The sequence below is a fragment of the Ischnura elegans genome, chromosome 12, assembly GCF_921293095.1.
Source record: "Ischnura elegans chromosome 12, ioIscEleg1.1, whole genome shotgun sequence".
Taxonomy (NCBI): Eukaryota; Metazoa; Arthropoda; class Insecta; order Odonata; family Coenagrionidae; genus Ischnura; species Ischnura elegans.
Window position 1 is genome coordinate 74,662,786 of NC_060257.1, and position 27,629 is coordinate 74,690,414.

Genomic DNA, 27,629 nt, shown 5'->3' on the forward strand with positions numbered 1-27,629 from the left:
GGGGCATAGCAGTCCCAGGGGCGCCTTCTGTTAGGCAACCAACAATGATCTGTACTGGAAGCACCTCGAAGTGCACCGCCATCAGCAGGCTTATTATGAGGGTTCCGTCTGCCTGCAGGTACCCTCTTTGCTAGCGCTTTATATGTGCTACGTTAGGATTATAGCAGAACTTGAACTGTGATGCCATACTTAATGAATTAGCCAAAAAAAAGACAAGAAGGAAACTTTTGAAGTAGTTCTCGTTGTGCTTGAGGCAGACCCCATTATGTCTTCATTCATGTTTTTAATCTGCACTTTAATTTCTCTAGAAGATATTGCAGTAAGATATGCAGTTGGTCATATTTGTATTTTACAGGCTTTGTTCAGTTGAAAATGTTGTTCGTACCACTGCTCTTCATCCATTTTAAAATTAGTTAATTTATATTATATTTCGTGCTACCGCAGTTCATTCAGTTACAGTAGCACGTAATGTTTTTATTTTTGAAGTCTACTCTTCTTTTTTGTTGTATGAATTAAGGCTAGGCTTTATTTTTGGAAAGGTTATTCATAAAGTGTTTTAGTTGCATAAAAGTTAAACTGTTTCATATACATAGTTTTACTCCAAGCTGTTTCTTAAAATAGAATTTTATATGTTTTCCCTGCGTTAAAATTCAAGCATAAACTTACGCTAACAGCCATATATCTGTTTATTCCTTTTTTTCAGTACCTTACCTCATGCGAGTAGCTATGTCATATCAAAAAAATCGGGAAGGGGAGCTCAAGTGAGGATGGGTGCTCAAAGGAGAGGTGCCTGTAGGCCAACGGGTAACTTTGGGTAAATCCGGCCCTGCACTTACTTTATACTTATATTTTGTGCAGTGTCTTTTGGAAAAATAAATTATTAATATCATTCCTCCTCCTATGATATTCAATCTTAAGATTGGTTGGCAGCAATTGTTTATTATTATGAAATATAAATTTAATTCATTTTCATAAGTTCATTCAAACATTCACATGATACATATATTTTGATAATTTTGTCTTCACCAAACCACTTTGATCACACAAGCCAGCAGAATTTATTGGTACTGGGATGATAACATCCATGGGCCAGTTCAAAGGGCATAATAGGACATCAATACAGGTCACTGTGTCATGATCATACCCCACTTCTAAAAAAAGATAAGGCATTAAAATGTCACATTTAGAGATATGGCTAGCACATATAAAATCAACTGAGCTCTTAAAGACAAGTTATATAATTTCAAATCATTCGTGCATGCTCATCCAGTTTTCAAATTCTAAACAAAGATACACAAAAATGAAAATTTGGCCTTTCCTTCTGATCTTTTCATTAGCATTCTTGGCAGGCTTTCTGGATGGAATTCAAGTTGTGGAAGGCAAGAACTATGCAGCTACCAACAGAACATTGAAAATTTCTCTGGAAAACAAGAAGAACCAAACGGGACATTCCGTATCTCATTTAACAGTGGACAAGTCATCGATGAACTTACCAGACAATTGGAAAGTGGACATTGAAAACCAATTTACTGAGTATGGCGGAATTAAATCAATTCATCTGTCAGCTATCATCACAGGTAAATATATCAATCACTTCTGGCATGTACCATAGAAACCGATTAGGTAATGATCAGAAGAAGTATTTTGGTGAACAGGAAAGGTCACCATTTATAATTCATACATATTATCAGTAACTGTCATCCTTTGAAATTCTGCGCATGTTCCATTTTCATAACATTGGTAAATGGCCTTGTTCCCGGCAGGTTTTACAATTCTTCTGCCCTTAACCCTACTTGCTACTAGTGGTGGTTCATCATTCACCAAGTCATTGTGTTCAAGAACATTTTGATGGTTAACTCTTTTATAGCGGCTGGTCAATATGTTGACTTTTGCCACTCAGGTGAAAAGTGCTGAGGGCCAATATATCTGCTCTTACATAGTTCATTATTTAGTTTGTTATAGTTTATTACATTGCCATAACTTATTTCCTTAAATGTAAAAATATCTTGTCAATACTAACCAGTTTAACCACATCAATTTTTAAAAATGCATATGGATATGCAAAAAAATAGCTTTGTATTGTTTTTTTTTCCTAGTTGCTACATTTTATGAAAATACCCTCTGCATTTCTCTTAAGTACCCCAGGAAATAGGATAGCTCTAAGAGGGTTAAAAATATATTCAATATCCACATTCTCACATGGTGTGAAGGATTAACACAAATGTTTTGTTGTACATCTTATCGTTGTTCCTTTCCCATCTTGAACTAAATGAGCTTTGGGTGTACAATGCTTCCTTAGAATTATTCCCTTAATCCACTTTTCATGAGGGAGTCATGCTATGTTACTGCTACACTCTCACCTGAACTGTAATCCATTTCCCTCCTTTTACAGCAAATAGTATACCTTTTTTATGTTTTATTTTGTTGCTCTACCAACTATTCATTTGCCTCCTTCTTCACCTTGGGCTATAATGATTCTATTAACCTTTTCCCACCGGATGTCGGGTGGAGCTGATAAGCATTTTCTTACATGGAAGACCTGACATTGGGTATAGCTATCGCAGATTTTTCAACACAAACCACCAAACGTTGGCTATAGCCGACGTGAGGGAAAGGAAGTGACTGCTGAGGTAGCAGTTGTCGGATTCATTCAGGCCTGACCTGAAACCCAGCTTAGCGAGACCTTAGGGCCACTCCTCAGCAATTAAGCCCGACCCTCCCACTCATTTATGATCATCCTCACCGCAAGAGTACGTAATAGGAAGTGGTTATAGAGTCAATAGTTTTTTCAATGATATATTTTGTTGCATACTACAATTTTTTTATATGTACTCTGAAGTGAATTTTTCGTTTTGTTCTGTGCATAAGTAATATTTAAAAGAAATTTTAGTGGTAAAAATAATGGATTTCTGGAAATACAACCTTTTTACCTTGTATTTACTAGCTTTGTTGTTATTAACACTAGAAACCCGTTTAAATTTCCAAAATGATTTAAAAATGCTAGTAGGTCTATTAGAAGAGTAAATAATTGAAAATCAAATCAAATGCAATGTTTTGGTTGAAAAAAGCAATGGTTATGCAATACGTTGACCATGGATTCGTGCTATGATAGGGTTAGAGGATGTAGTCTAGTAGCCTGGGCAAGGTACGGGCACCCTGTTGAGCTGGGTCCCAAATCTGAGGAACAAAAATACCAGGGTAACTCCTCCCCAAAAAAGACCTCCGTACAGAGAGGTTTAAAATATCCTTCTGCTACTTGTAGCACGGAAAACGTTTCCCAATTGTGGGTGCCGAAGGGAAAGGGTTTACAAAGGGAGTTTTCACCATATTTTCCTACCGCTAAGAATCTCTGATGGTTAAGCCCCCATGCTTGGAACAGCAATGTTCCCATACTCCTTTAACCCATGGGCTGCGGGAGTTCAAGCTAGTGCAGAAGAGACTTCAGTGCAGGAGGCACCCCCTGCTATGAGGGCTGGTCTGGTAGAATTAAGCCCCTTAGAAATCCTAGGAATAGGGATAGCGATAGGGAAGGTGCCCAAGTGCAAGACATCCAGGTAGCAATAACAATTTTGCGTAAATGCCACAGTCAACGTGCCAAACATATAAAAAACATTCCCACATTGGATCAGGTTGGTATGGCGGCTAGTGTGTTGGTTTCCTACTTGGTGGACTTGGGTTCAAATCCCGGTGGTGGCAGAGAATTTTCAGAGAATACCCAATCCCTGCTTGAATGTTGTGTGGAGGGCATTTCAAGCGCAATGCTCCATCGGTTGGATGAGACGCTGAGCCGTGGTCCCTTTGGCGCCTCGCGTTTAGAGCCGGGTTTCTCTCCACCCTTCCTTCCATACCCTTCCCTCATGGTGCGAATGACCTTAGCTGTCGGTCGCCTCCTCGAAATACCGTACCATACATTCCCTCTCTCTAAGGGTAAATGCTAGGTGATGGTGTTTTTAATCCATCCATGACTTTTTCAAATTTCTTTTTGTTATGCCTACCCCCTTTCCTGCTGGCCTATTGCTTTGACCGTATCTAGGGCAAGATATTAAAACTTCAGAATACCATACTCTATCTGCATAGCAGGTATATTCATATGAATTTAGTGGCTTAACTATGGGATGAGGGGATAGATATGCCTCAGAAAAAAAATATTTGAAACTATTGTCTAGTTTTGACATTTAATAACTGCATCTACTTAAAGTTAAATTTTTAGCTCTAAAGTTATGTAAAATATTTTTCCACGCATGTCATTTTTCAAATATTTTCTCAGACCCTCCCCCATTGCCTGGGGGGAGGGTCTGAGCCCAGGCCATCCAAACCCCACCCCCCAGAGCATATTCCTAGTTATGTCACTATAAATTTAAAAGGATATTCTCATGAATTATTTGGCATGGAGTACCACAAGATGGAAAAGCAATATCACAAGCCTTAGGTGGTGGGAACGTTTTCGAACGGTCTGCAAACGTTTTTCGACATTTGACCAGATTTTCATACCATTGGCAGCCTTTCCTTAAGGTTTTATTGCCATCCTTTCTGTGGTTGCTTGAACTCTGCCAAACCTAATGGCAGAGAGCACAAAGGCGTCTTTCGAGGACTGGGCACCCTCACCACGAGGATCCCTATCTGGATTATTCCTTCTCCGAGAGAGAGCTTCCTGCTCTCTGTCGGGCATTCATGATGAAAACAACCCACGAATCCCTGTATTTCCTAGGAATTTATTAATCTTGCTGTAGTCCATTAGCCAGGGAAACTTATCTCTCTTTCTTATACTATCGGTGGTGGGTCTTCCATTCCTGCATAATTACCAAGGACATTACATTACATTCATGGTCGTTCGTCAGGGGATAGGGTGGGTAGTCCCAGACAGTGGCGTAGCCAGGGGGGGGGTCCGGGGAGTCCGGACCCTCCCCGAAATATAAAAATACAATTAATTTTTTCCATAAAACATAACAAAATATTGAAAAATCATGAATTTACAAAATATTTTTTTAACAAATGAAGTTTTTTTGATTATGAAAAGCATTAAAATTTGTTTAAAACCCTCTACTTAGTACCCTGTTTTTCAAAACTTTTCCCCCTAATTTTGGACCCCCCTGAACCTAATTCCTGGCTACACCACTAGTTCCGGATTTTGAGGGCCCAGTACCTACAAGACACACGCCTGGGGTCGATGGAAAAATGTCTTCTCAGCTCATGTCCTGCACACAATGGCAGCAATAGTTTGATGCTTCCGCAGCTAAAGGGTTATATAATACCTTTAATGACACAGTTTTTCACTTATTTCATAGAGATGTGATAATGCTCATGCCTTATATCCATATTCAAATCAGATGGGCAATGCAGAGTCTTAACTTGCCATTCAGTTAATAATTAATGACCACATTACTTACCCACAAATTCAGGGTGCTATACCTCAACTCTCACAAAAATCTTGTGTTTTTTCTTATTTATTAAGTGTTGATTTCAATTTTACATTTATTGAATTTGATTTTCTGAGGGCTGGGTGGCATACCTGCTGAGCACCTGGTTAAATATGAATAGAATTGGTGCCAGGGACCTTTGCTACACCAGCATTTTTATTAGCATTTATATTTCAAGTATACCGGGACTAGCCACGGTGATAACTTTACGGGAGTCATCCGCAATGCACAAATTGTGCGAAAAATCCACAGAGAAAAAAATCATTCGCCTTGACCTGGATTCGAACCCGGATCTTTGGACTATACTTTTGGAATTTGTGCCAACTAAACTTGGTACCCGAATTTGTGGACTATACCGGACTGTCCGGTATAGTCCACAAATTTCCACAGGGAAGAATGACGCCTTGGTAGCTTAACTGGCTAAAGCACTCGGCCGGAAATCGAGGGATCCGGGTTCAAATCCTGGTCAAGGCGAATGATTTTTTCTCTGTGGATTTTTCGCACAATTTAGCATTTATATATTCATATTTAGCCACTACACTGTCAACACAAGGCTCACCGACACAACAAATATCAACATTGCTCTCATCGATATCAAATCTAGTCACCAGTCCAAGTTCTTCACATGTAGTAAGATCAAGATAGGATTATCAATATCTTTGGTGATTATAAAAGACAATAGTTTCAAATAGTGGCGTAGCCAGGAATTTCGTTCGGGGGGTAGTGAGGGGGGGGGTCCAAAACCAGGGGGGAAAATTTTTGGAAAACAGGGTACTAAGTAATGGCAAAGAAGCAGGAGCAATTTCCACATTTTTATATTTATTGTACGACCAGTTTCACTTACAGTTAGAGAATCATGAGGTACCTACATATAACAAGGAGTGAAAAGGCTTAAATAGGCTTAAATAAATATTAATAGGCCAATTTAAGCATTTGCACACCTTATTATATGTACCTGATGATGCTTAAAGCGAAACCGGCCATATAATAAATATAAAATTGTGGAAATTGCTCCAGCTTCTTTGTCATGTACCGTTTCCACTCCATCTCACCTAAAACCTCAGCAATTGCATTACTAAGTAATGCATTTTAAACTAATTTTACCTCTTCAAAATCGAAAAAACTTCATTTGTTAGAGAAATATTTTGTAAATTCATGATTTTTCAATATTTTGTTTTCTTTTAACAAGGAAAATTATTGTGTTTTTATATTTTGCGGGAGTCCAGACCCACTGGACCCCCCTTGGCTACGCCACTGGTTTCAGAATTTCACCAATTTTACCATCAACCACAACTTCTTATTCTTTTATGAGACATTGTTTACTCAATGGCTCAAAAGTAGAATCATAGGAGAGAGAGAGAGAGAAAAATAAATGAGACTGCAATGAAAAAACTTTTTTTATTAAACTAAATTTTCAGTTCCACCGGCCATTCCGGTCGACTTCGAGTTATTCCCAGGAATTGGCTACTACAAATTTCACCAAGAAGGTGCTCCAAATTTTGACAGCGCAAATGCAGCATGCTTCAAGGAAGGCGGCCATTTGATAATCATAAATTCAAAAGAAGAGTCACAAGTGACACATCAGTTGTGGAGTCGTTACCCGCACACAGCTAATTTTAAACATAATTTTGCTTATATTGGAATTCATGATAGGTTCAAAGAAGGTGAATTCATTACAATATTTGGTAAGTTATATGATGTTCATTTTTTATATTTCATTTAATTCATATTTATTCATTGTCTCTTTAATGCATAATCAGATTCAAACTAATGCCATTTTAGCAACCATTTCCAATAGCTTCAAAACATACATCTGACCAATTTAGGGGTGTCCATTGATTACCTGAGGCGATTTTCGAGACTTTTGCACCCCTCTTGCCCTTAGTGAGATATTGTGAGATTTGGATTGACACCCTCCCTCTAATCTCACATGAGGTTGTTCGAAATGTATATTTTTGAAATACGATAATCTATGCTTCATTGCAATAGATTTGTAATATAAACATTTTATTTAATTATTTTTATTTATGATTAGCTAGGACTAGTATTCAAGGGCATACCAAGAATCAAAACTAAGGCCCCTATTAGCCGAGGCAACCAGACGCGCCACCGGTGGCACGTCCGGTGGAACTGGTCAGTCGTGGGGCATAGAATCAAATGAGTCCTATTAGCCGAGGCAACCAGACGCGCCACCAGACTTTCCACCGAAACCAGTCCCCTTAGCCCCGCAACCGCACCTTCCACCTTGGGTTGCTCAGGCCCATATTAGCCGAGGCAACCAGACGCGCCACCGGACACGCCACCGGTGGCGCGTCTGGTAGCCTCGGCTAATAGCCGGGGGCAAGCCATGGTTGTTCAAGTTGTAGGTAAGATTTAAGCGTGGAAAAGATGAATGAAATCAACATTTTAAGGTAACTGCGACAGCTCTTTATTACCTAGTTTTCAAACTTATTTGCTTGAAAAAATATTTTTTTTCCTTAAAGAAATTTGCAATTTTTCGCTTCAGGGGGGGAGGCTGCCCTCTCCTGGCCCTCGCTGGGTACGTCCATGCTTGCATTCAATATTACTAAGATTGTACGTTAGAATCACAGTGAAAAAATTGAACAATAATTTTTAAATGAAAACTAATGAAATTGGTTTAAGAATATTTATCCTAATTCAGTCCATGGGGACTCATGCATGGTCTCAAGACTGACTACAGGAACCCAGAGGTGCAACTAGGAATTAAGGCTGAGGGGGGTTTTGGGTGCAACTAATAGTAGGGGCCTGGGGGGTATGGAATACCTGCCAGGGTAAGCAGGAGGTGCGGGGGTCCGCCCCACGAAAATTTTAAGATAAATGGTTCAAAATGGTGAGTTTTATGGCTTCTGAGGGATATTTCATTCATCCTTACACTTTTCTATAAGAAATATAAATCCAATTAAGCAAAATGTATTAAATTTAAAAATTTCTCGGAGCTCTGGAGTGTGTATTATCCCCCATAACCAACCCTTGCTGCGCCATTGCTGGAACCAACATGTCAATGTGACTTTCAATAACTGTTTCCAGTGGAACCTATTACTTCACTGTTTCTTGAGGACAAAATTTATGTGATAGTAGCCAGGACCCTCCCTCTCCTCCACATGAGATTGGTTGAGAATCAGCTTAATCCTATTCCCGCAAACGCCTCACATAATTAATGGATGCCCCATTCGAATTTGGAGCCTATGAGGTGGTGGAAGTGCTCCATAATAGCATGAAGGGACTTTGTGACCTCCACAGGTTATTTAGCGTAGAATGACCGGATTTGACTGTGAAACCATTTTCAAGTACATAAATATATATGTTAAGTATGCCCAGGGGTGGATCCAGGATTTTTTTCTGGGGGGGCTAAGGGTCTGGCAGGCAAGCGATCTTCTCATACTTGAGATAAAAAACAAGATACAATTACAGTACGAAATATTCTCTTTATTTTAATATGAAATTAAATGATTGAGGCACAATAAGTCCGTAATACACAAAGCAAAACTAACATAATGATAACTGTAAAAAAAATTTTGTCTATTTTTGAGCTTCTGGGGGGGGGGGTGCACGTGCCCCCGTGTCCTCCCCCCTCTAAATCTGCCTATGAGTACACCCATTAATGGGGGGCATAAATATACAGACAATTATGAGGTAGGTTAAGCTCAAAAAATAAATAGTATTACAGGAAATGAATGATGGGAGAAAGATATGATGACATTCAGTAACGTGAAATGGATTAGAATTGAGGACTTTCAGTGATATGAAAACAGCATACTATGCAGTGGTGGAAACAAATGCATGTTCTTGAAAATGGATTGACAGCTGATGCCAGTCTTTCCATGATAATAAACTGTGGAAGTCACAAAGTCTCTTCATTGCTGTTATCATTACACCTAGAAAATTTTGAACAAGGTATAAGCTGTAATTCATGGTAGAACAAAAAACACACCACAGTTCCACAAACTTTATAAACCACTTTGAACTGATGACTACTTTTGGATGGCCACAGCGTCAGTGAGTGACTGGGTATCAAGCTGCACTGGCAGGAGTAATCTTTAATTACTCCCCCTTGGGCCACCAATACCAGATAGGTCATAGAGTTGGATCCAGGCAAAAGTTAGACCACATGACAATTTCATGTGTAAAACAAAGCTGAAATGGACATGGGAAATCTCATCGACTATGTACCTATTTTTACCCTAAAGAGAAAATTCAGATTCAAAGAAGCCTCCAGAAACTCATCCAACAAGATTCTTGAAAGTGGGTAACATTTTAGGCATAGAACGAATGCCCTCAAAGCATCTTTCGTGTAAAATCCTGGCAAGTACATATTTGTCTACAATGCCCAAGAAAGAAAATTAGAAGGTAGAGATGAAGCATGCCAATTAATAAGAGACATAAATACATAGACAATAATGAGGTAGATTTCACTAAAAAATATAATAAAGGAAATGAATAATCAAAGATTGATATGATGACATTCAGTGAGGTGGAATGGAAAAGGATTGGAGATTACCTTTGCTTAGAATATAGCGTAATACATAATGTTGGAGACAAAAGCCAACATAGCTTCCATTTTCATTGGAACTGGGTTATAAAATGGCATTCATTATACAGGCAATTGCCTTACTAATGCTATCCAAATTAAGCAACTCTCCATAAGTCATGGCTATGGGTAGAGGGTACCCTTGAACCTATGTGCAATTCATCTATGTGATAAAGTACATAAATAGGTATAAATTGTAACTCTTTTTGAAAAAACTAATGGACATTAAAAATTGACTAGTCCATAGCCCAGGATTCCTAATTCCATTTAAAATCAATGACTAAAATATACTCTATTCATTGAATCGCTAAAAATAAATTTGATAGCAATTGCATATGACCTAATAAAATATTAGAGCTCATGTCATATCAGAATCCAGACCTGTTGACCGTTGGCTTCTCAATATGCACAATGGGACTGAATGATTAAAGGAAGATGCATTAATATAGCAAATACTTTTAACAGGGATAAGGATGCTTCATTTTGTCAATAATTACAGGATCAATATGTCATTACTGGCAAAAGTCAGCAAATCATTTTGATAATATAATTATGGTTATTCATGAAATTAATTCATAATTATCTTAGCAACTGACTGAATAGAGTTTCTCAATTATTTAAATTCTTGTCCTTAAAATGCTCTGAATTTTTCAGAAGCTTGATTGTGCCCTGCCAATAAATTCATGATAAGAAAGCAACAGCAGCATTTAACCCTCTCGCTACTAATGACAAAAAAATGTGGCAGGACATTTCTTGACCTGGGAAACAAAAGCCACAAATTTTCGTCAGAGACTTTTCTATGCAAGAGAACGAATGACCGCTAAAAATATACGTTTCCTTACCTTTTATGACGTTTGCGGGTTTGCGAAGTCTTGGTTTCAGGACCCATCAAAGCGGGACTTAGGCCATACCATCAAAATCCGAGAGCAGGTAACTGGACCCATTGTCTTATATTACCCCTTTGTAATAAGGGACCACAGTCATTCAATTGTTCTTTTAGTCAATTTTCGAAATAAATATTTGTTCCTTTCTCAAAAAATATAAACTAAGATTTGAAGTCTCTGTCTTTTGAGTAGCGTTTACAATTTTTTAACAAAATTCTACAATAAATATTAACTTATATCTTAATTTCAGTATAAGCATTAACACGTGAATTGTTGCTGCATTAAATACGTTAATATTGACAGTAGAGCTTTGTTCAAAATTTGACTATTATGAGAATAAAACAAGGAATGATAGCAATTTTGATAGCAATTGCATATGACCTAATAAAATATTAGAGCTCATGTCATATCAGAATCCAGACCTGTTGACCGTTGGCTTCTCAATACGCACAATGGGACTGAATGATTAAAGGAAGATGCATTAATATAGCAAATACTTTTAACAGGGATAAGAATTTCTCAGAATAAAACGAGGAATTCAATTGGAAGTCTGCAATTTACGTGCAAGCAACAATTATCCATATAGCTAATGCATGTAAACAAAGCATGATTAACTGTGAAGCGATGCCACCGGTAGGGTTATAAACCCCGAAAGGAGGGAGCCCAACTACCCTCGGAGTCCGAGATAATGCGGAGTTCCCACTAGGAAGGGTCAACGCTCCATACAGGGGAGACGGATGAGTCTATTTGGACTCAGGACAGCAGTCAAGCTAAGGAGAGAACTCCACCATATCAAAAGGGTTAATGAATAGGGTGGTTTCCTATTATTTTTTTATTGCCTGAATCAAAATAATATTACTCCTGGATTATGTATTTCACGCTTTCAGATTTTTAAATGAGGATATCTATTTTTGGCAATTACATAAATGAAGTGAAAATTTTCATGCACAGGAAAACGCGACGGCTAAGTATGAATGCTTGGAAAACACCGTGTGACGTCATTCTGGTTTCCGCTGTCGGCGTGTGAGGTGACCTTGGGGCGAGGCTTTGAGCGCTGATATGATGCAAGCTGCTAGCAGGTAGCAGAGTACCCTGCTAGCAGCTTGCATCGTAGCAGTAGTAGTGCTTGGCTTAAATAAGGATTAATGATACCCTATCAAATGAAGGAAACTTTCCGGCCTTAGGCAGTTTTAATAAGTGATTACTAAGACATGTTTCCCTGAGCTCTGTGCCTCATGCATGCATTGGTAATCTCAGACGATATAAAACTCCTATCTGCTCATATAGAAACTATACCTATAGGTCCCTGGGACATCATGTGGAGTGGCATCACATGGGTGCCAATCTGGCCTTTTTCAAATGAGGTTAAAATTGACCATTGCCATTCGTCTGAACTGGCATTTCTAAAACCAAATAATTAGTATATTATGAATACACTAATGGTGGGTAACGGATCGCAATCAATGCCTTTCGTTTTCTTTGATGAAGGAAACTACCCTGTTCAGGCTAAATATTGAAGGGCTGTTTACCAATGCAGTCCACCCAAACTTTAATATCAATCTTCATTTATTACCAAGAAATGCTACTATACATTGTATTTAGATTTCATTTCCTTGTAAAGCACCATTGGGAATCATTGACAGGATATTTATTGCCATACCTATTGAAAATATTTAATTATCTTGACATTACACTTCTCCTTTCCCTACAGGTGAGCCATTAAGTAAAACTGGATATGTAAAATGGGTAACAAATAATCCAGACAACTCTAATGAGGAAGACTGTGGATCTGTTAACCGTGATGGTGAAATGAATGACGTCAGCTGTCAAATATCATTACCCTTCATTTGTGAATATGACCTATAAACATCAAAATTTTATTTGATAAATACATATAAAGGTTGTTTCTCTACCTCACTGTTTCTGTTACTCTACCAAAATCTCACCAAGATTTTGTTCTTGGGGGCACAAGGATACTTCATAATACAAAACGAACGAAATGATAATGGGACCATATTAAAAACCTTTCATATTTTTTAAGGGTCTGGTGGGGCATGTTCCCCCCGTGCCCTCCTCCTCCCCCCTATGATTTGATAAGCATAAATACCCACATAGCTACAAACCTCTCAGAGACGTCTAACTATGGTCTCGAATATGGCATATGTCTCAGAGATGTAATCATGAGACATTCAGGAATTTAAAAAAAACCTGTTCAAACGCCATCAATGCCTTCCATTTATATTTTTCGGTGCAATTCTACGGTTTTGATTATTAAAATCACGACTTTTAGTATGGGTTTCTTATTTTCAAAAGGTCATCCATCACAAAATTTGTCACTAAAAATGATCAAGAAAAGTAGACCATAACTGTATAATTTGCATTTAATTATTTTTTTGCCAAAATTTTAAGCATAACATAGTATTAAGTCTCATGAGACATCTCAGAGACTTATCTGAGACGTCTCATGAGACATCTCAGAGACTTATCTGAGACATCTCATGAGACATCTCAGAGACCATTTTTTTTGGACATAGTGACATCTCAGAGAAGTCTCAGAGATGCCTCTGAAGCTCTCAGAATGTCTCTGAGTCGTAACATGTGATATTCGAGACGCCTCAGAGACGTATCCGAGACGTATTTCTGCTGTGTAGGTAATGAGGGTTAAGGGTGAGGATAGTCATTTGACGTAGCAATGGAATCTGTTCATAATTTTACAATAATTATTCAATTAACAGTTCAAGGTTTTCAACTAACTATTTAAAAAAAATACTTTCCAATCTATTTTTCTACTACTTTTATTTTCAGCAGCTCCAATTTATTAATACCCCAGATGGATAAAGTATGTAATATTCTACAGAGCAATTGAATATTTATATATTTAGGAATTTGTATACAGCAAAAGAGGGAGACACCAGGAAAAATGTTAAACTAGGAATACAAAGACTTGGAGAAGTGAAAGAGCTTGCTAGTAGTGAAAGAGCTTATATGTTATTATGAATATGGGTAATCCGCAATGGATGAAGCAAGAAAGAAATAGCAAGTAGAATAACACACGAAAAGATGGTCTTCCAGGAAAAGAAGAAACCTCTAACTGCTGAGAATACAGTAATTGAAGTTAGGAAGTAATTAAGCATATGATATGTAAATAGCATGTTACTTAATGGGAGCAAGGTATGGATATTGATAGCCGCAGAAAGTCAAAAGTGGAATCCTTGAAAATGATGAGCAACCAAAGAATGATGAAGGTGAAATGGATTGACTGTTTATAAATCAAATGAGGAAGTGCTACAAAGAGTGGGAGAGAAGAGAACCTTCATGACAACCTTATGAAGATGGACCAATGTAATTAGCCACATAATGTGGTATCCAGTGGCATAGCCAGGGGGGTGTCTGGGGGGTGTCTGGGGAAACCCCCCCCTGAAATATGAAAACACAATTATTGTCCTTCATAAAAGAAAACAAAATATTGAAAAATCAGGAATTTACAAAATGTTTCTTTAACAAATTAAGTTTTTTTTATTGTGAAAATTGTAAAAATTAGTTTAAAACCCATTGCATAGTGCCCGGATTTTCAAAAATATTCCCCCCTGGTTTTGGACCCCCTTGAACTAAATTCCTGGCTATGCCAACTGGTGGTATCATGGCCTGATGAAGGCAATCATCAAAGGACAAGTTGACCCTTTCGAGACAGTGGAGTTGTCTCCAGGATCATGACTGCTGGACTGAGCCCCCAAGAGACTCTTCCGTACCCTCTGTATGGACAAGTAAACTCGTTTATTTTGCAGCTAATCTATATACCTAGAGGTTAACCCACCATCTACGACCTGGTGTGCACACTTGATAGCTTTAAGCTAAGCTATGAGAATGTCAGGCCATGAGCTAATGACGGCATAGGGCTGACAAACACCAAATGCAGTTTTGCTGCTTGGGTATGAAATCTTTTAGCTATGATGATGGTGCAAAGAATGTATTCTAATGTGCCTGTGTGTCTGATATAGGTTTTCTGAACACAGCATGTCATGTGTCTCAGCATTAAGATGCCTCAGATTTCTCTCTATGGCATTAATAATCCATGGCCAAATGGGAAAATTAGGTATCTTCTTACAAATATGCAAGGTTATCTTTTTAAATTCTTTATGAAAAAGTCCGGAAAATATCCGGATAATAGTGACACCATAGTTGCCTCCTCCAGGTACTCATAATGGCAGGAGAGCTGGTGATACTGCTGAGTAAACCAATATATTGAAAAATGATTTTCAAGGGAAGTATTTCCCCGAAGCAATTATGAGGAGTAAGATCAACCGATCAGTTTTTTGGAAACAAATTGAGAGCATGCGCATTTAAATGAAAGGTAGTTGCACTTGTTATTTTTCCATGATTATGTAATCCAACAGCTGCCAGTGATTTGTATTGTGTATCTCTAGTTTAACAGTTTTTTGCTTGTCATCATTTCCCCTGTAAGACTCCCTAACAGCACTATCCCACAATTACTTATGCCTTTTGCCACCTGATGGCTCTGGGGCCCAAATGCAAGGCAAGCTGAGACCTCTTGGTCTTCTTTCCGTCTCGACGTCTAGAAGTCAAGCTCCAGAAGAAGTATACAGGTTGCAGATCATCATGATTGGCGTGGCATCTTAATGGGAACAGGTGAGTACCTTTTTTGGCAGGTGGTATATTATACTAAGGGCTGTTATCGGACTTTCACATTACATAATAGTGAGTTGTTTTGGAGATTATTTTAAAAAAATTAATTATGTCATATTTGGCCAGAGTCCCAAAAGACATATTGTGTGAAATCGCATTCAAAGTAGGAGCTGACCTGGGGAGGGAAGCTAGAGCTCTGGAGTATAATCAGGCAAGAGTAAAAAGTAAAGATTATGATGAGGAATTTGTTAACAAGATGCAAAAATTTTTTATAGAAGAGAGAAGATTAGAACATGAACGGTAGGCAGAAGAGAGATGATTGGAACAATAGAATAGAGAAGATTAGAATGGGAAGTCATTGAAAAACAGAGGAGTTTTCAATTAGAAATGGAGAATGTAACATTTTCCCAAATCAACTCAAACTGTGAGTTTGATGGTTTGGAAACAGAGAGCACTCAGAGAATATTTTCAAAAATAGGTTTAATGAATATATGAATAAATTTCACCCTCCCATGGAAAACTTTATTTTAAACCTTGAGCGTTATGAAAGGCAGGCTGATAGAGTGGGTATCCCGGAACATCAATAAGTATTTTATTTGACCCAGGTACTACCAAACAAGATCAATGACATCATATCTCAAGAATCAAAAGATAAAGCTGATATTTATGATTTCGTGATAAATTTACAGCTAAAGAAATAAAAATTGAGTTCAGAAATGTTCAGACAGTTATTTTACAAACAGTGTAAATCAAATGGTATGGCAAGGAGTGATATGGTATATAAATTGACAAATTATTTCCAAGGATTGATTGAATGCATGAATGTGAATTCTTTTATGGAGTATTATGTAATGTATAATAAGTATGATGGTGACTGATCAAATGCAAAGAAAAGTATGTACCTATAGAGGTGCTATTGGATGATTGGGCAAATTTCAAGGATCCGAATTTGTTGGCTGAGAAATTGGATAGCTTTGATGCTATTAGAGAAAGTATGGGACAGAAAACCATGGATCATTAGATTAATGATCAACAAGTTCACAATAAGTTCACAAAGCCAAAGACTGTTTCTATAAATTCTGATGAAGAAAGAAACGAATTGGGTATGGAAAAAACTTCTTAACCTTCATTTTCAGGACTTAATTTCAAAAAAAGGTTTCAACCTAAGTGCTACCAGTGTGGTACCACTCAACGTTTTATTGCAAATTGCCCCAAGAAGAAAACGAAGTGAAAGTGAAGAAAAAGTTCTTTTTTTTATTAAATTATGATAGCAATGAAAAGGTGCTTGGAAAATATGTAGGTACTTGACAAAAGGAATGGTAAATAGATATCTATTCAAGATACTACAAGATACAGGTGCAACAACTGATGCCATGGCTCAGAAATATGTTGCTGCTCCATACATTGTATGGGAGCAGTGGCACAGCAAAGGGGGGGGGGGGGGTTTGGGTAATAAACCCCCCCGAGAGCTCAGAGAAATTTTGAAGTTTAATCCATTTTCTTAATTGTATTGATATTACTAATAGAAAAGTGTAAGGATTAATATAGTATCCCTCAGAAAGCCGTAAAACTCACCATTTTGAACCTTTTATCTTAAAATTCCACAAGTTATTAATCTTGCACCTACCGCTTATCCTGGTGGGTATTCCATACCCACACACCCCGGTATTAGCTGCACCTAAACCCCCCCCCCCCCCCGGCCTTAATTCCTAGCTGCGCCCCTGTTACTTATAGAATAGTGTGAATATCAATAAAACATCCCTCAGAGGGCTGCAAAACTCACCATTTTGAACCATTTATATGAAAATTTTTTTCTAGGGGAGGGCTCCCCCACCTCCTGCCTACCCTGGTGGGTATTCCACACCCTCAGGCACCCCAGAGTTTTGCACCTAAAACCCCCCCTAGCCTTAATTTGTTGCTGCCCCCCTGTATGGGAGAAACTGCGAGGATACAGCAAACTTTAGAAGTACGCAACCATTACCTTCCTGTAGCAGAAGGTAATACAGAATGAGTGTGGTTGTGGTGTATGTATACATTTTGGGAAATAAAACCGCAAGTTTAATTGAAAAATGTTAATTGGATGAAAAAGAAAAACATTGGATAAATACGGTGCAGGCTAGAGCAACAAAGAGAAGAGACGAATTAGAAGCTTTGACGAAAGGCCAGAAGAAGGGCACAAGGAAGATGCCAGAAAATTCATCCAACTGACAGGACGAAGACAGTGAAACAGCTGACCAATGCAGGTCAAAAATCTAAGAGAAAAGCTAGCGGCCACCATCATGAAAATGTTAAAAGAGCAAAATCAATGTCAGGTGCTCTAACTAGATTTGAAATTGGCGGATAAGATTTGTGCCAGTGAAGTAGGGGATGGCACGAAATTGGAGAGTATCAAAGCAACCACGTAAATTTTAACTTCATCTGTAAGTTGTGCTGCACCTCAGGGAGGTAGAGCACAAGAAATGACAGGGAACAAAGGAAAGACATCTGAGCTGCAGAAAAAGTTGAAGAGGGGAGGAGCGATGAGTCTTACCGGTATAAACAGTGTAAGTAATTTTTATGAGCTAGATTGCATGAAGAGGGACTGAAGAAAAGGATGGCTGAAGTAGAAAAGCAAGAGGGTTTTGTTTCAGGAGTCAAAGAAACGGACCAATGAGTGGAAAAGTAAAGCAGAAGTGAGAAGGGCAAGATTAGCATCTAAGCAGACTGTAATAGAGGTTCTCAAAAGTCGTTTGTCCAAACTAATGGCCAAGGGGGAGCATGATGACCGTTTAAATCTATCTTTTAATGAGTGCTTTAAATACATTGCAGGTGACTCCCATAAAGTAATCACCATAAGTGGTGCAACGACGGGGGGGTTTTGGGGGATAAAACCCCCCCCAGAGCTCACAGAAATTTTTAATTTAAAACTATTTTACTTAATTGGATTAATATTACTTATAGAAAGTGTGAGGATTAATAAAATATCCCCAAAAAAGCCGTAAAAATCACCATTTTGAACCATTTATCTTCATTTTTTTTCGGTCGAAGGCCCTCGCACCTCCCGCTTACCCTGGTGGGTATGCAATACCCCAAGCACCCCAGTATTAGTTGCCCCTGAAACCCAACCCTTAATTCCAAGCTGCACCCCTGATCACCGTTGCTAGTCCCGGTATACATAAACTAGTCAAGAGCAAACACCATTATGTGTTCTGAGTGCTTGAAAATCAAATATAGTATTTTTAAGGAGAAAGAATTAGACATAGGCAATGGCAAAGGAACGCAGATGCACTAAGCGTGGCAACAGCTGACACAAGATAGTTTGGAAGTTGGGAACCGTGCTCAACAGTGGTGCTATCAAGCAGAGGGCACTCCAATGGTATGTCAGGGAGATTTTGTCTGATGATGTAAACATCCCTGGACAAAATTCTTCGGAGGGTGGTGGAATACAAAAAGTGGGTTCAAAAGGTCTTTGTCCGCAGAATCAGACACTTTTTCCTTCCACAGCCTATTTTATTTCTTTTCAAATACAATTTATCTCCTCGCCTCCTTCCCTCCAGACAGTGCTGTAGTTGGGAAAAAAATTTTTGGCGGTACTCACAAAAATTTGCTTACAGCTGAACATGTATGATACATTCGGCCACAATTGAAATGTCAAACACAAACTCTTATATTAATTTCAAGTTGTACCATGAGATAACTCTGAACAAGTAAATTATCATTTCCGATTTTTTCTTTTTGAAATCCATTGGACAATTTACAGTAGGGCTACTATTTACAGATTTAAAAAGGCAGTTTAACTGATATGCTTATAATGTCGAGTTTGGATTTTAGGGGGTATGCCGTACTGGCCCAACTACAGCACTGCTTCCAAATCTTTTCTCAATGGCTTTTCTCACAGCAATCCTTCTCTATCTTCTCCCATAACAACCCTTGGCAACCTCCCATCCCTCTTCATTCAACTTAACAACTTCTATTCAGGTATTTACAACTTTTCTTTCCTATTTGTTCAATTTTTTCAGTTGTATTTCCCCACAAAGCCTTCAAATTGAATGACTAAGTACTACCATAAAGTAAGTATGTATACTTACTTTATGGTAGTACTTAGTCATATCTATATACTAGTACATAATATATATACACCAGTCAGGCCGCATTTTTACCCTCTGATTTCTGGCTTTTTCCATCTACCACAGCACCGTTGTCCTTGTCCTTTTTCTATTCCATGTTCCTTTCTTTCCTTACCTGTGGATTTATATGCATAATATACTACTATAATATATAGTAATATATATTATAGTACTTAGCTTAGTATGGTACTACACAATGGATGATTGAGTAATGCCGATAAGCGCCATGTTCTGTAAAGTTAAAAAGGTCAAGAGTGTACTAAAAGCAGCATCCTGGCAGGAAGGATAGTTGCCCAGAAGTAGTGGGAAACTTGGAATTCATGGTCACATGGCAGGATTATTAGGTAAATGAACAAAGCAGGTATGATGATGGTATGCATATGTAACAGCAAACAATGGAAAAAAATGGTTTCCATATGCCGTGCACGGAATCAGCTTATACCCTGCTCCACAACAATGATCATTATATTTGTCCATACGTGTGCAGATCAAAAACGTCGTGTGAACGCATACCCTAGCAAAAGGTTTGCACCAAGAGGATTAACCCTTTTACTGCCAGCCCATTTCACGTGGGATGTACAAGGACTGTCAAGGCTATTTTCCTAAAAATAAGCAACATTTCAGATTTAAAAATTTTTCAGCTAAGTACTTAATTTTATTTAATACGTCTAGATTTTTTTCCCAACTCTTAAGATATATTTACATCTTATAACCATAGATAGATTATGGGGGTGTACATAAATTACAGCCGTTGAAAAGGCCACAATCACGAAAAAATAGTGAAATAATTCGGGCCGAAAAATGGGACCCTGGCAGTTTTCACTCAACCAGCGAGGGCCGATACATCAACCCGGTGGCATTAAAAGGGGTAATATGAAGTTAAGTGCAGAATCCTTTGAGTTATGTTTTCCCTTTGAGCGTGTCAAGAGAAATGCCTATCCGGTAGGATTTCCAAGTACGCATAGGATGCATCGGACATAATCGAAAGTAGTACTATGGGGTTTGGAAGCATGAGACGCAAGGGCGTACCCAGGATCATAACTAGGGGGGGGCAAGCCATGGCCTAGGGGGGAGGGGGCAAGCCATGGCCTAGGGGAGGGCAAGCCAAGTTGTGACATTTTAGCATGGAAAAGATGAATGATACCAACATTTTAAGAAAATTATAACTGCGCTTTATTAGTTTATGAGTTTAGAGAAAATTTGTTTAATACTTTCGTTTCAATTCAGTACTGATTTTGCTTAAGACTTTTGCGATTTCTGCTTGCAGGGGGGGAGCAGCTGCCCCCCCCCTGCCCCTCGCTGGGTACGCCCATGAAGAGATGCACCTAAGTTCTAACTTTAGTCACAATCCTTGCAGCCGTACGGAAACATACCGCTGATAATCAATAGATAGATTAAACAATAACATCAACAATCTTCTTCGTAATAGCAAACGTTCATTTGCTAATGAAAAGTTCTCGGGATCGCCACTGGGTCAGGAACTGCATATCAGCCAGCCAAAGAAGTCCATACGCTGGGAAAGCACTAAATCTTTATTAATTTGTTTAATTGCAATTACTGCATCTCAAAAAACTAGCTTACAGATTTTTTTCTATTTTATGGGTGGGGAGGGGGAGAAAACTGATCTTTGCTCTCCCTAATAAAACTCCTAGTTCCAGCCCTAAGCGGTCGTATTGAGAAAATTAAATGTTGATGAAAAATAAAATGCTGCCAAGCAATGTCAATCTGTCTGTTCCACAACCAGGTCGACTCTGCTGCGCTAGTGGTCGTTGCCTTATCGCCCAGTGGCGCAGCGAGGGGGGTTTGGGGGATAAACCCCCCCCCAGAGCTCAGAAAAATTTTCAGTTTAATCCATTTTACTTAATTGGATTAATATTACCAATACAATAGGGTAAGGATTAATAAAATATCCCTCAGAAAGACGTAAAACTCACCATTTTTAACCATTTATCTTAAAATTCCGCAATTTATTAATCTCGCGACTACCGCTTATCCTGGAAGGTATTCCATACCCCACACAACCCATGCACCTAAACCCGCCCCCCCCCCCAGCCTTAATTCCTAGCTGCGCCCCTTTTGTCGCCTATCACGCGCTGTTGCCTTTCATAGCGCTGCAAACGAAAATCACAAAATTACCCTTGGTGTTGCACCAGTTCATGGTTGCTAGAGTTTAGAATAGGAGAACCACTGCAGTGATGAGACAGGAATTAATTGTAGCTTGCCACCGCTTCTCTCCCGTTTCGTAGGCAGGCTGATTTTGGTCTGTTTTTGTAAGTTTTTTCTTGCCCGCAAATTTACGCAATGTCGAGCTACAACGCTGGGACCAAGTTCAAACCGTGCGTGCAGAGATTCTGTATCGAACGCACCAAACCCCTTCCCAGTAGCCATTGGCACTAATGTAATAGACCCTAAGGTGTGGCTGCGCAAAATACATACAGGTTGACACGCTACAAACTTAATATGTATAGATAATTTTTACATGAGCATAGAAAAATGCATGAAGGAAAAAAGGTAACAGTATAATTTTATCGAATCGCCAATTTTCATCGGATCTTCACCTAAATTATTACATATAACTTATTTCACATTCTAAACAATCCTAGGGGAGGGCGAAAGCGCTTCGAGTACAAATAAAAATTCACTCATACGGTACTTATCCTGGTGTCGGATGGATAACATATACTTTGCAGGAGAGAAAAGACGATCGCATACAATGCCAGATTTTGACGAGGTGCGTTGGGTTTGGGTTGAGATGGGGCATGATGTGTTTTGTAAAGGATGCTAATTCCTTCAAAATGTTGTATAATCCCAGCGAATGAATGGCTTATTCGCAGTGTATGGTCGTCGGACCTCGAGGGGTTAAGGGGGTCGGGAAATGCACGACGGAAGCCGCGCCGAAGGTGCGACTTACTTCTTATTTAAGTGTAGATAGACTCCGAAAGACGGGCTTATGACGGCATTTGCGAAATTATGCTTGCGGGTTTGATTCTGCCGGGGTAGGTTGGGGCATGGTTTTTGTATTAAGGACATTAATTCGTCCTTCGGCATTATATCAAATCCCTCCTAGTTGCCAGAATTGATTCAAACTAAGCGGACAGGCCCGTAACTTTGTTGACCTTGGCAACATTTTGTTTTCGATCGTCTTTTCTCATCTATGATGGCTCCTGCAAAGTATATGTCATCCATCCGACACCAAGATGAATACCGAATTAGGAAATATTTATTTGTACCACTACGATTGTTTAGAGTGCCAAATATGTTATTTATACTAAGTTTGGTGAAGATATGAAGAAAATTGGCGATTCGTTAAAACTATAAGTAGTGTCACCGGAAAAGAGGTGCTCGGATGCACAAAAAAATTACATAAAAATAATCATCTATTTTAGCTGATATCGCTGATATTATTACTCACCCTCTCATCTGGAAATGTAGTTCCACATGTGGTCGCGTGACATTTGAGAGCTTCATCCTACTTGCTCCCAAGGAACTCTAGGCCAAATCCGCAGCTTGTAGACAACCACTCAACGACGTGATGCATGGGATTCCGGCTCGCTAAATCACAGTGGCAATCTGAAGGCGAAAGGCAAAACATTCACCGATTCCGCCCGTTGAATATGTGTAATTTAGCCCACACATCACTGCATCCTGTCCGTCCAAACGTGAAAGGCAAGAAGGGCAAGGGAAGGCCCCAAATGAGTTACATAGGGCAGGTTATTAAGGATGAAAAAGAGGGGGATACCGCCTCCATGAAAAGGCTAGCGGATAGGAGTGCGGAATGGAGAACTGTGTCAAACCAATTCTTCGGTGAAACTTTCGCGGGTGCTCGTCATTATGATTAAAAACTTTTGGGCTATGTCGCCGCGTCAATGCTTTGGGTGGCCCCAACGTTTCCCGACCGATGCTGGTCGCTTTTTCAAGGGATTATGGAGAGATGGGGCCACCCAAAGCATTGACGCGGCGACATAGCCCAAAAGTTTTTAATCATAATGTGTCAAACCAATCTTAGGATTTTTAACTTGTCATGATGATCACTACATCACACTTAGTCACTAGGAAAACTCAGTGCCACCATGAACACAATTTTTCTTATAAATATGAAAGAGTTAACACAAATTGAACTAGGATGTTTTAAGAACAGTATATCGAGTAACAACACTACAATTTGCTTATCTGCGCCACAATTAACACACACAACTTAGGAGATGCCATAAATCCGAAACCTGATTACCACCGTTCCTCACTCAAGCGTTCCGTGTTCACGACTGGCCGGCGACAAGTTTCGCAGGAACTTGTCCAATGAATATACTCCATCGCTAGACTGAGAATATAATGGGGCCAAATAACGAGGGAGGAAGAACGAGACCAGAACCCTATTCGACCGATATTTTGGAATACCTGACGCAAGCCTATCGCTGTGAATTTCACGCCCACTCGCACAAAATATCCTTGAAGGCAGTCTGCTTTCACACGCAAGGATGACATATTTCCGTTGATAACACTAGGGAACGGCAATTTTGTTGTCTTATATCTTTTGTTTGTTTTGTTCTCGACTAACTTTTGGCCTCAGAGTAGTAAAATTACATCAGTTTTTTTCTATCACGTCAACTTTTGAAGCTACAGGATACCTTATTTTCGTCTCTTGCGTCACACAAAATTTGAAAATGAAGGGATTATTTAACAAAATTACGATTAGCGTTTACTAAGGTTATTTTTGGTTCGAAGGAAAAACAAATGCACATATCTAAATTCGGCAAAATATTTCTCTTATTTCATCGCTTCTGTCAGACCTGGAAATAAATTGGGGCTCTTGGTGATGTTCTACGTGTCGCTCTCAAAGATATTTATTCTGCATTATTCAAGCAATCTAAGCCTAGCGCGCAGCCTCCGAGTCTCTAGTGGCTCCCAACCTAATTCGATTAACATCTGGGTAACGCTTTCTGTACGACCATAGATTTTTTTTACGAATACCTCAGCAATCCTTTGTATTTTATTCAGTCACAATTCTCCCACAATTCTCTCACACTCCCACAATTCGCTTGACTAATCATAACTTCTTTAGGGCTTTGCCACACACATTCCTTATATGCGCTCCCCACGATAGGTTCGAAGCTATCGTAGCTCCCAAGTCATTGGAACTTCCAATTAATGAAGCGATTCTTAAAAACTCAGAATCAGCGCTCACGATAATTTCTAGTTCTCACTTAAGAGCAATCGATACACCCTTAGCATCCCAACACAGGGCTATCATAAAAGAACGGTGCTCTTTTGAGCATAGGTTAATTGAAAACAGAGTTAATTACAGATTATGTTTGTTTATTTTTCGAAATTTTCTTCTCAAGCAGTTTTTAGTACAGGAAATAATTAATAAACTTCAATATCTGCGCCCTCAGTCGCTAGACAAGAGAGAAACCCGGCGTCGACATCATTCCACTACTAACAAGGTGCCAAGGCTTAGCTTAACGTCCTATCCGACGGATGGATTGCTGCACATGAAGTGCCCTCCTCAAGGCATTCAAGCAGGGATCGGGCAGACCGGAAAATCTCAGCAACCCTATCCCAACTAACTTCCCATGAATAGGGTAGTTTCCTTCATCAAAGAAAACGTAAGGCATTGATTGCGATTCCTTACCCACCATTAGTGTATTCATAATATACAAATTATTTGGTTTTAGAAATACCGGTTTAGACGAATGGTAAGGGTCAATTTTATCCTCATTTGAAAAAGGCCAGATTGGCGCCCATGCGATGCCACTCCACGTGACGTCACAAGAACCTAGTTTCTATGCGATAGATAGGAGTTTTACATCGTCTGAGGTTACCAATGCATGCATGAGGCACAGAGCTCAGGGACACATGTCTTAATAATCACCTATTAAAACTGGCTAAGATCGGAAAGTTTTCTTCGTTTGATAAGGTATTAATAATCCTTACTTAAGCCAAGCACTACCAGCCAGCATGGTACTCTGCTACCTGCTAGCATCCTGCGTCGTATCAGCGCTCAGAGCCTCGCCCCAAGGTCACCTCAGTTGTGGCAGCGGGAACCAGAACGACGTCACACGGAGTTTTTCCCGGCATTCATACTTACCCGTAGCGTTTTCGCGCGCTTGAAAATTTTCACATTTCATTTAATCGCGAAAAATAGATATCGTCATTTAAAAATCTAAAAGCGTGAAATACGTGCTCCAGGAGTAATAATCTTTCGATTTAGGCAATAAAAAAATATTAGGAAACCACCCTATTCCTGAAACCACACCATTTATTTATGACTAGCGGGCCAAACGGCGTTGTTCGGGAATGACAATGCCCAGAGAATTGGGAAACTTGTGACTTAGAATTCACGATCACATGGCAGGATTTTTAAGTATAGGAACAAGGCAGGTATAATGATTTTCTTGATTGAAGCTTTCGCGGCTCATGATGATTAAAAATAAGTCACATACGGGTGTACTATGCCGCCTGTCGTGATGGAGATTGCCCCGACGTTTCGCGACCGACTGCTGGTCACTTTTTAGGGAATAATGCTGGGATTGGTTTTTGCTGTCTTTTTACATTTCGGGTGGGAGGGGTGAGGAGTTAGGACTGGAGGGGGAAGATAACGAAATGTTGCGGATGGCTGGGTTCCAAGTGCTGCTGATTCTTAATCCGGTATCTCTATTATAGTTGTTCTTGTTCTTAATTTCTATGGCCTCGCGGATGAGTCGGGCTTTAAAATGTTTTATCCTCGCGATGATTCTTGATTTTTCGAAGCCGATCGCATGTCCGGTGGCTTCGTGCTCCGCTACGGCTGACTTTGAAGAGTAACCCAGTCGAATAGCCCCCTTGTGCTCTTCTATACGAGTTTTGACCGTTCGTCCCGTTTCCCCGATGTATTTCTTCTCGCACGGTCGGCAGGGGATTTCGTATACTCCTTCAAATTGAAGTGGCGTCCTATCCTTGGCATTTCCCAGGAGGTGGCGTGTGGTTTAAAAATGACTTTAATGCCAAATTTCCGGAGGATGTTGCCGATCTTATCCGTCGTTCCTTTCACGTAGAAGAGGAATGTTTTCTTTTGGCTAATGACGTCTTCTGTGTCTTGGGAATTGTTCCTGTTGTCCTTGTTGATAATCTTTTTAAAATTGCGGTATATAGCTCCGTTGTCGTTACCATTAAGACGTAGGATGGATTTCAGCTTAATAAATCGTCGAAATACTTCAAGGAGTGATGATGGAGGACAACGACGTCATGGTCAGCTTCGACGTTGAATCTCTTTTTACAGACTTGCCCGAAAACGATTCGTTGGAAATAATACGAGGACTACAAACAAAAGGGTTCCCGGAAGACTACGCCGACTTAGTGAAATTCTGCCTAAGAAAAACTTACTTCACCTGGAACGGACAAATATATGAACAAGCGGAGGGGGCAAGCATGGGTTCTCCACTATCACCAGTGGTGGCTAATTTATTTATGGAGAAATTTGAAGCGGAAGCCATGGACAGCTACAGTAAGAAACCTGAACTGTGGCTAAGATATGTGGATGACATCTTTGTTATTTGGCCGCATGGAAAGCAATGCCTACAAGACTACCTCCGACATCTAAACGCCCAACATCCTGCTATCAAGTTTACGATGGAAGTAGAGGACAACAACCAGCTACCATTTTTGGACGCCCTAGTCAAAAAGAAGAAAAAACGGAAAACTGGGACACGCTGTCTTTAGGAAGAAGACGCACACTCATCGCTATCTTCACGCAGCCTCCCATCATCATCCAGCTCAGAAACACTCAGTGATTTTCTCACTAATGCGACGAGCCTACGATATCTCCGACGCCGAGTCCATATCATTGGAGAAAAAACTCCTCTTAAAAACTCAGACGAAATGACTAAAGTGGAAAATAGATATTATCCCAGGCTAATAAAGGAGGCTATCGAAATTTTCAAGACACCTCAAAACATGAATAGAGTAGACGGCTACCCCCTCCACAACTCGTGGAAGAGGGTCATACGAGAAAAAAGGAGGTGGACCAATCAGCATCCAGCATGAAAAATTGGCG

The 27,629-nt window shown here is 39.5% G+C and overlaps 1 protein-coding gene across 1 annotated transcript; it reads left to right on the forward strand.

Annotated features, from left to right (window-relative positions):
• Positions 1-1,223: 1,223 nt before the first annotated feature.
• LOC124169113 (hemolymph lipopolysaccharide-binding protein-like) lies at positions 1,224-12,762 on the forward strand. Its single transcript, XM_046547607.1, has 3 exons — positions 1,224-1,577; positions 6,836-7,102; positions 12,562-12,762. Exons 1-3 carry the CDS (start codon positions 1,259-1,261, stop codon positions 12,714-12,716), a joined length of 741 nt encoding a protein of 246 aa, XP_046403563.1. The 5' UTR covers positions 1,224-1,258; the 3' UTR covers positions 12,717-12,762.
• Positions 12,763-27,629: the final 14,867 nt, after the last annotated feature.

What these genes read in the sequence shown, in the direction of transcription:
- LOC124169113 (XM_046547607.1), top strand. Translation starts at nt 1,259, where the DNA reads ATGCTCATCCAGTTTTCAAATTCTAAACAAAGATACACAAAAATGAAA. An exon ending in TCTGTCAGCTATCATCACAG is followed by an intron (nt 1,578 to 6,835) that starts GTAAATATATCA and finishes CTAAATTTTCAG; the next exon opens with TTCCACCGGCCATTCCGGTC. An exon ending in TGAATTCATTACAATATTTG is followed by an intron (nt 7,103 to 12,561) that starts GTAAGTTATATG and finishes CTTTCCCTACAG; the next exon opens with GTGAGCCATTAAGTAAAACT.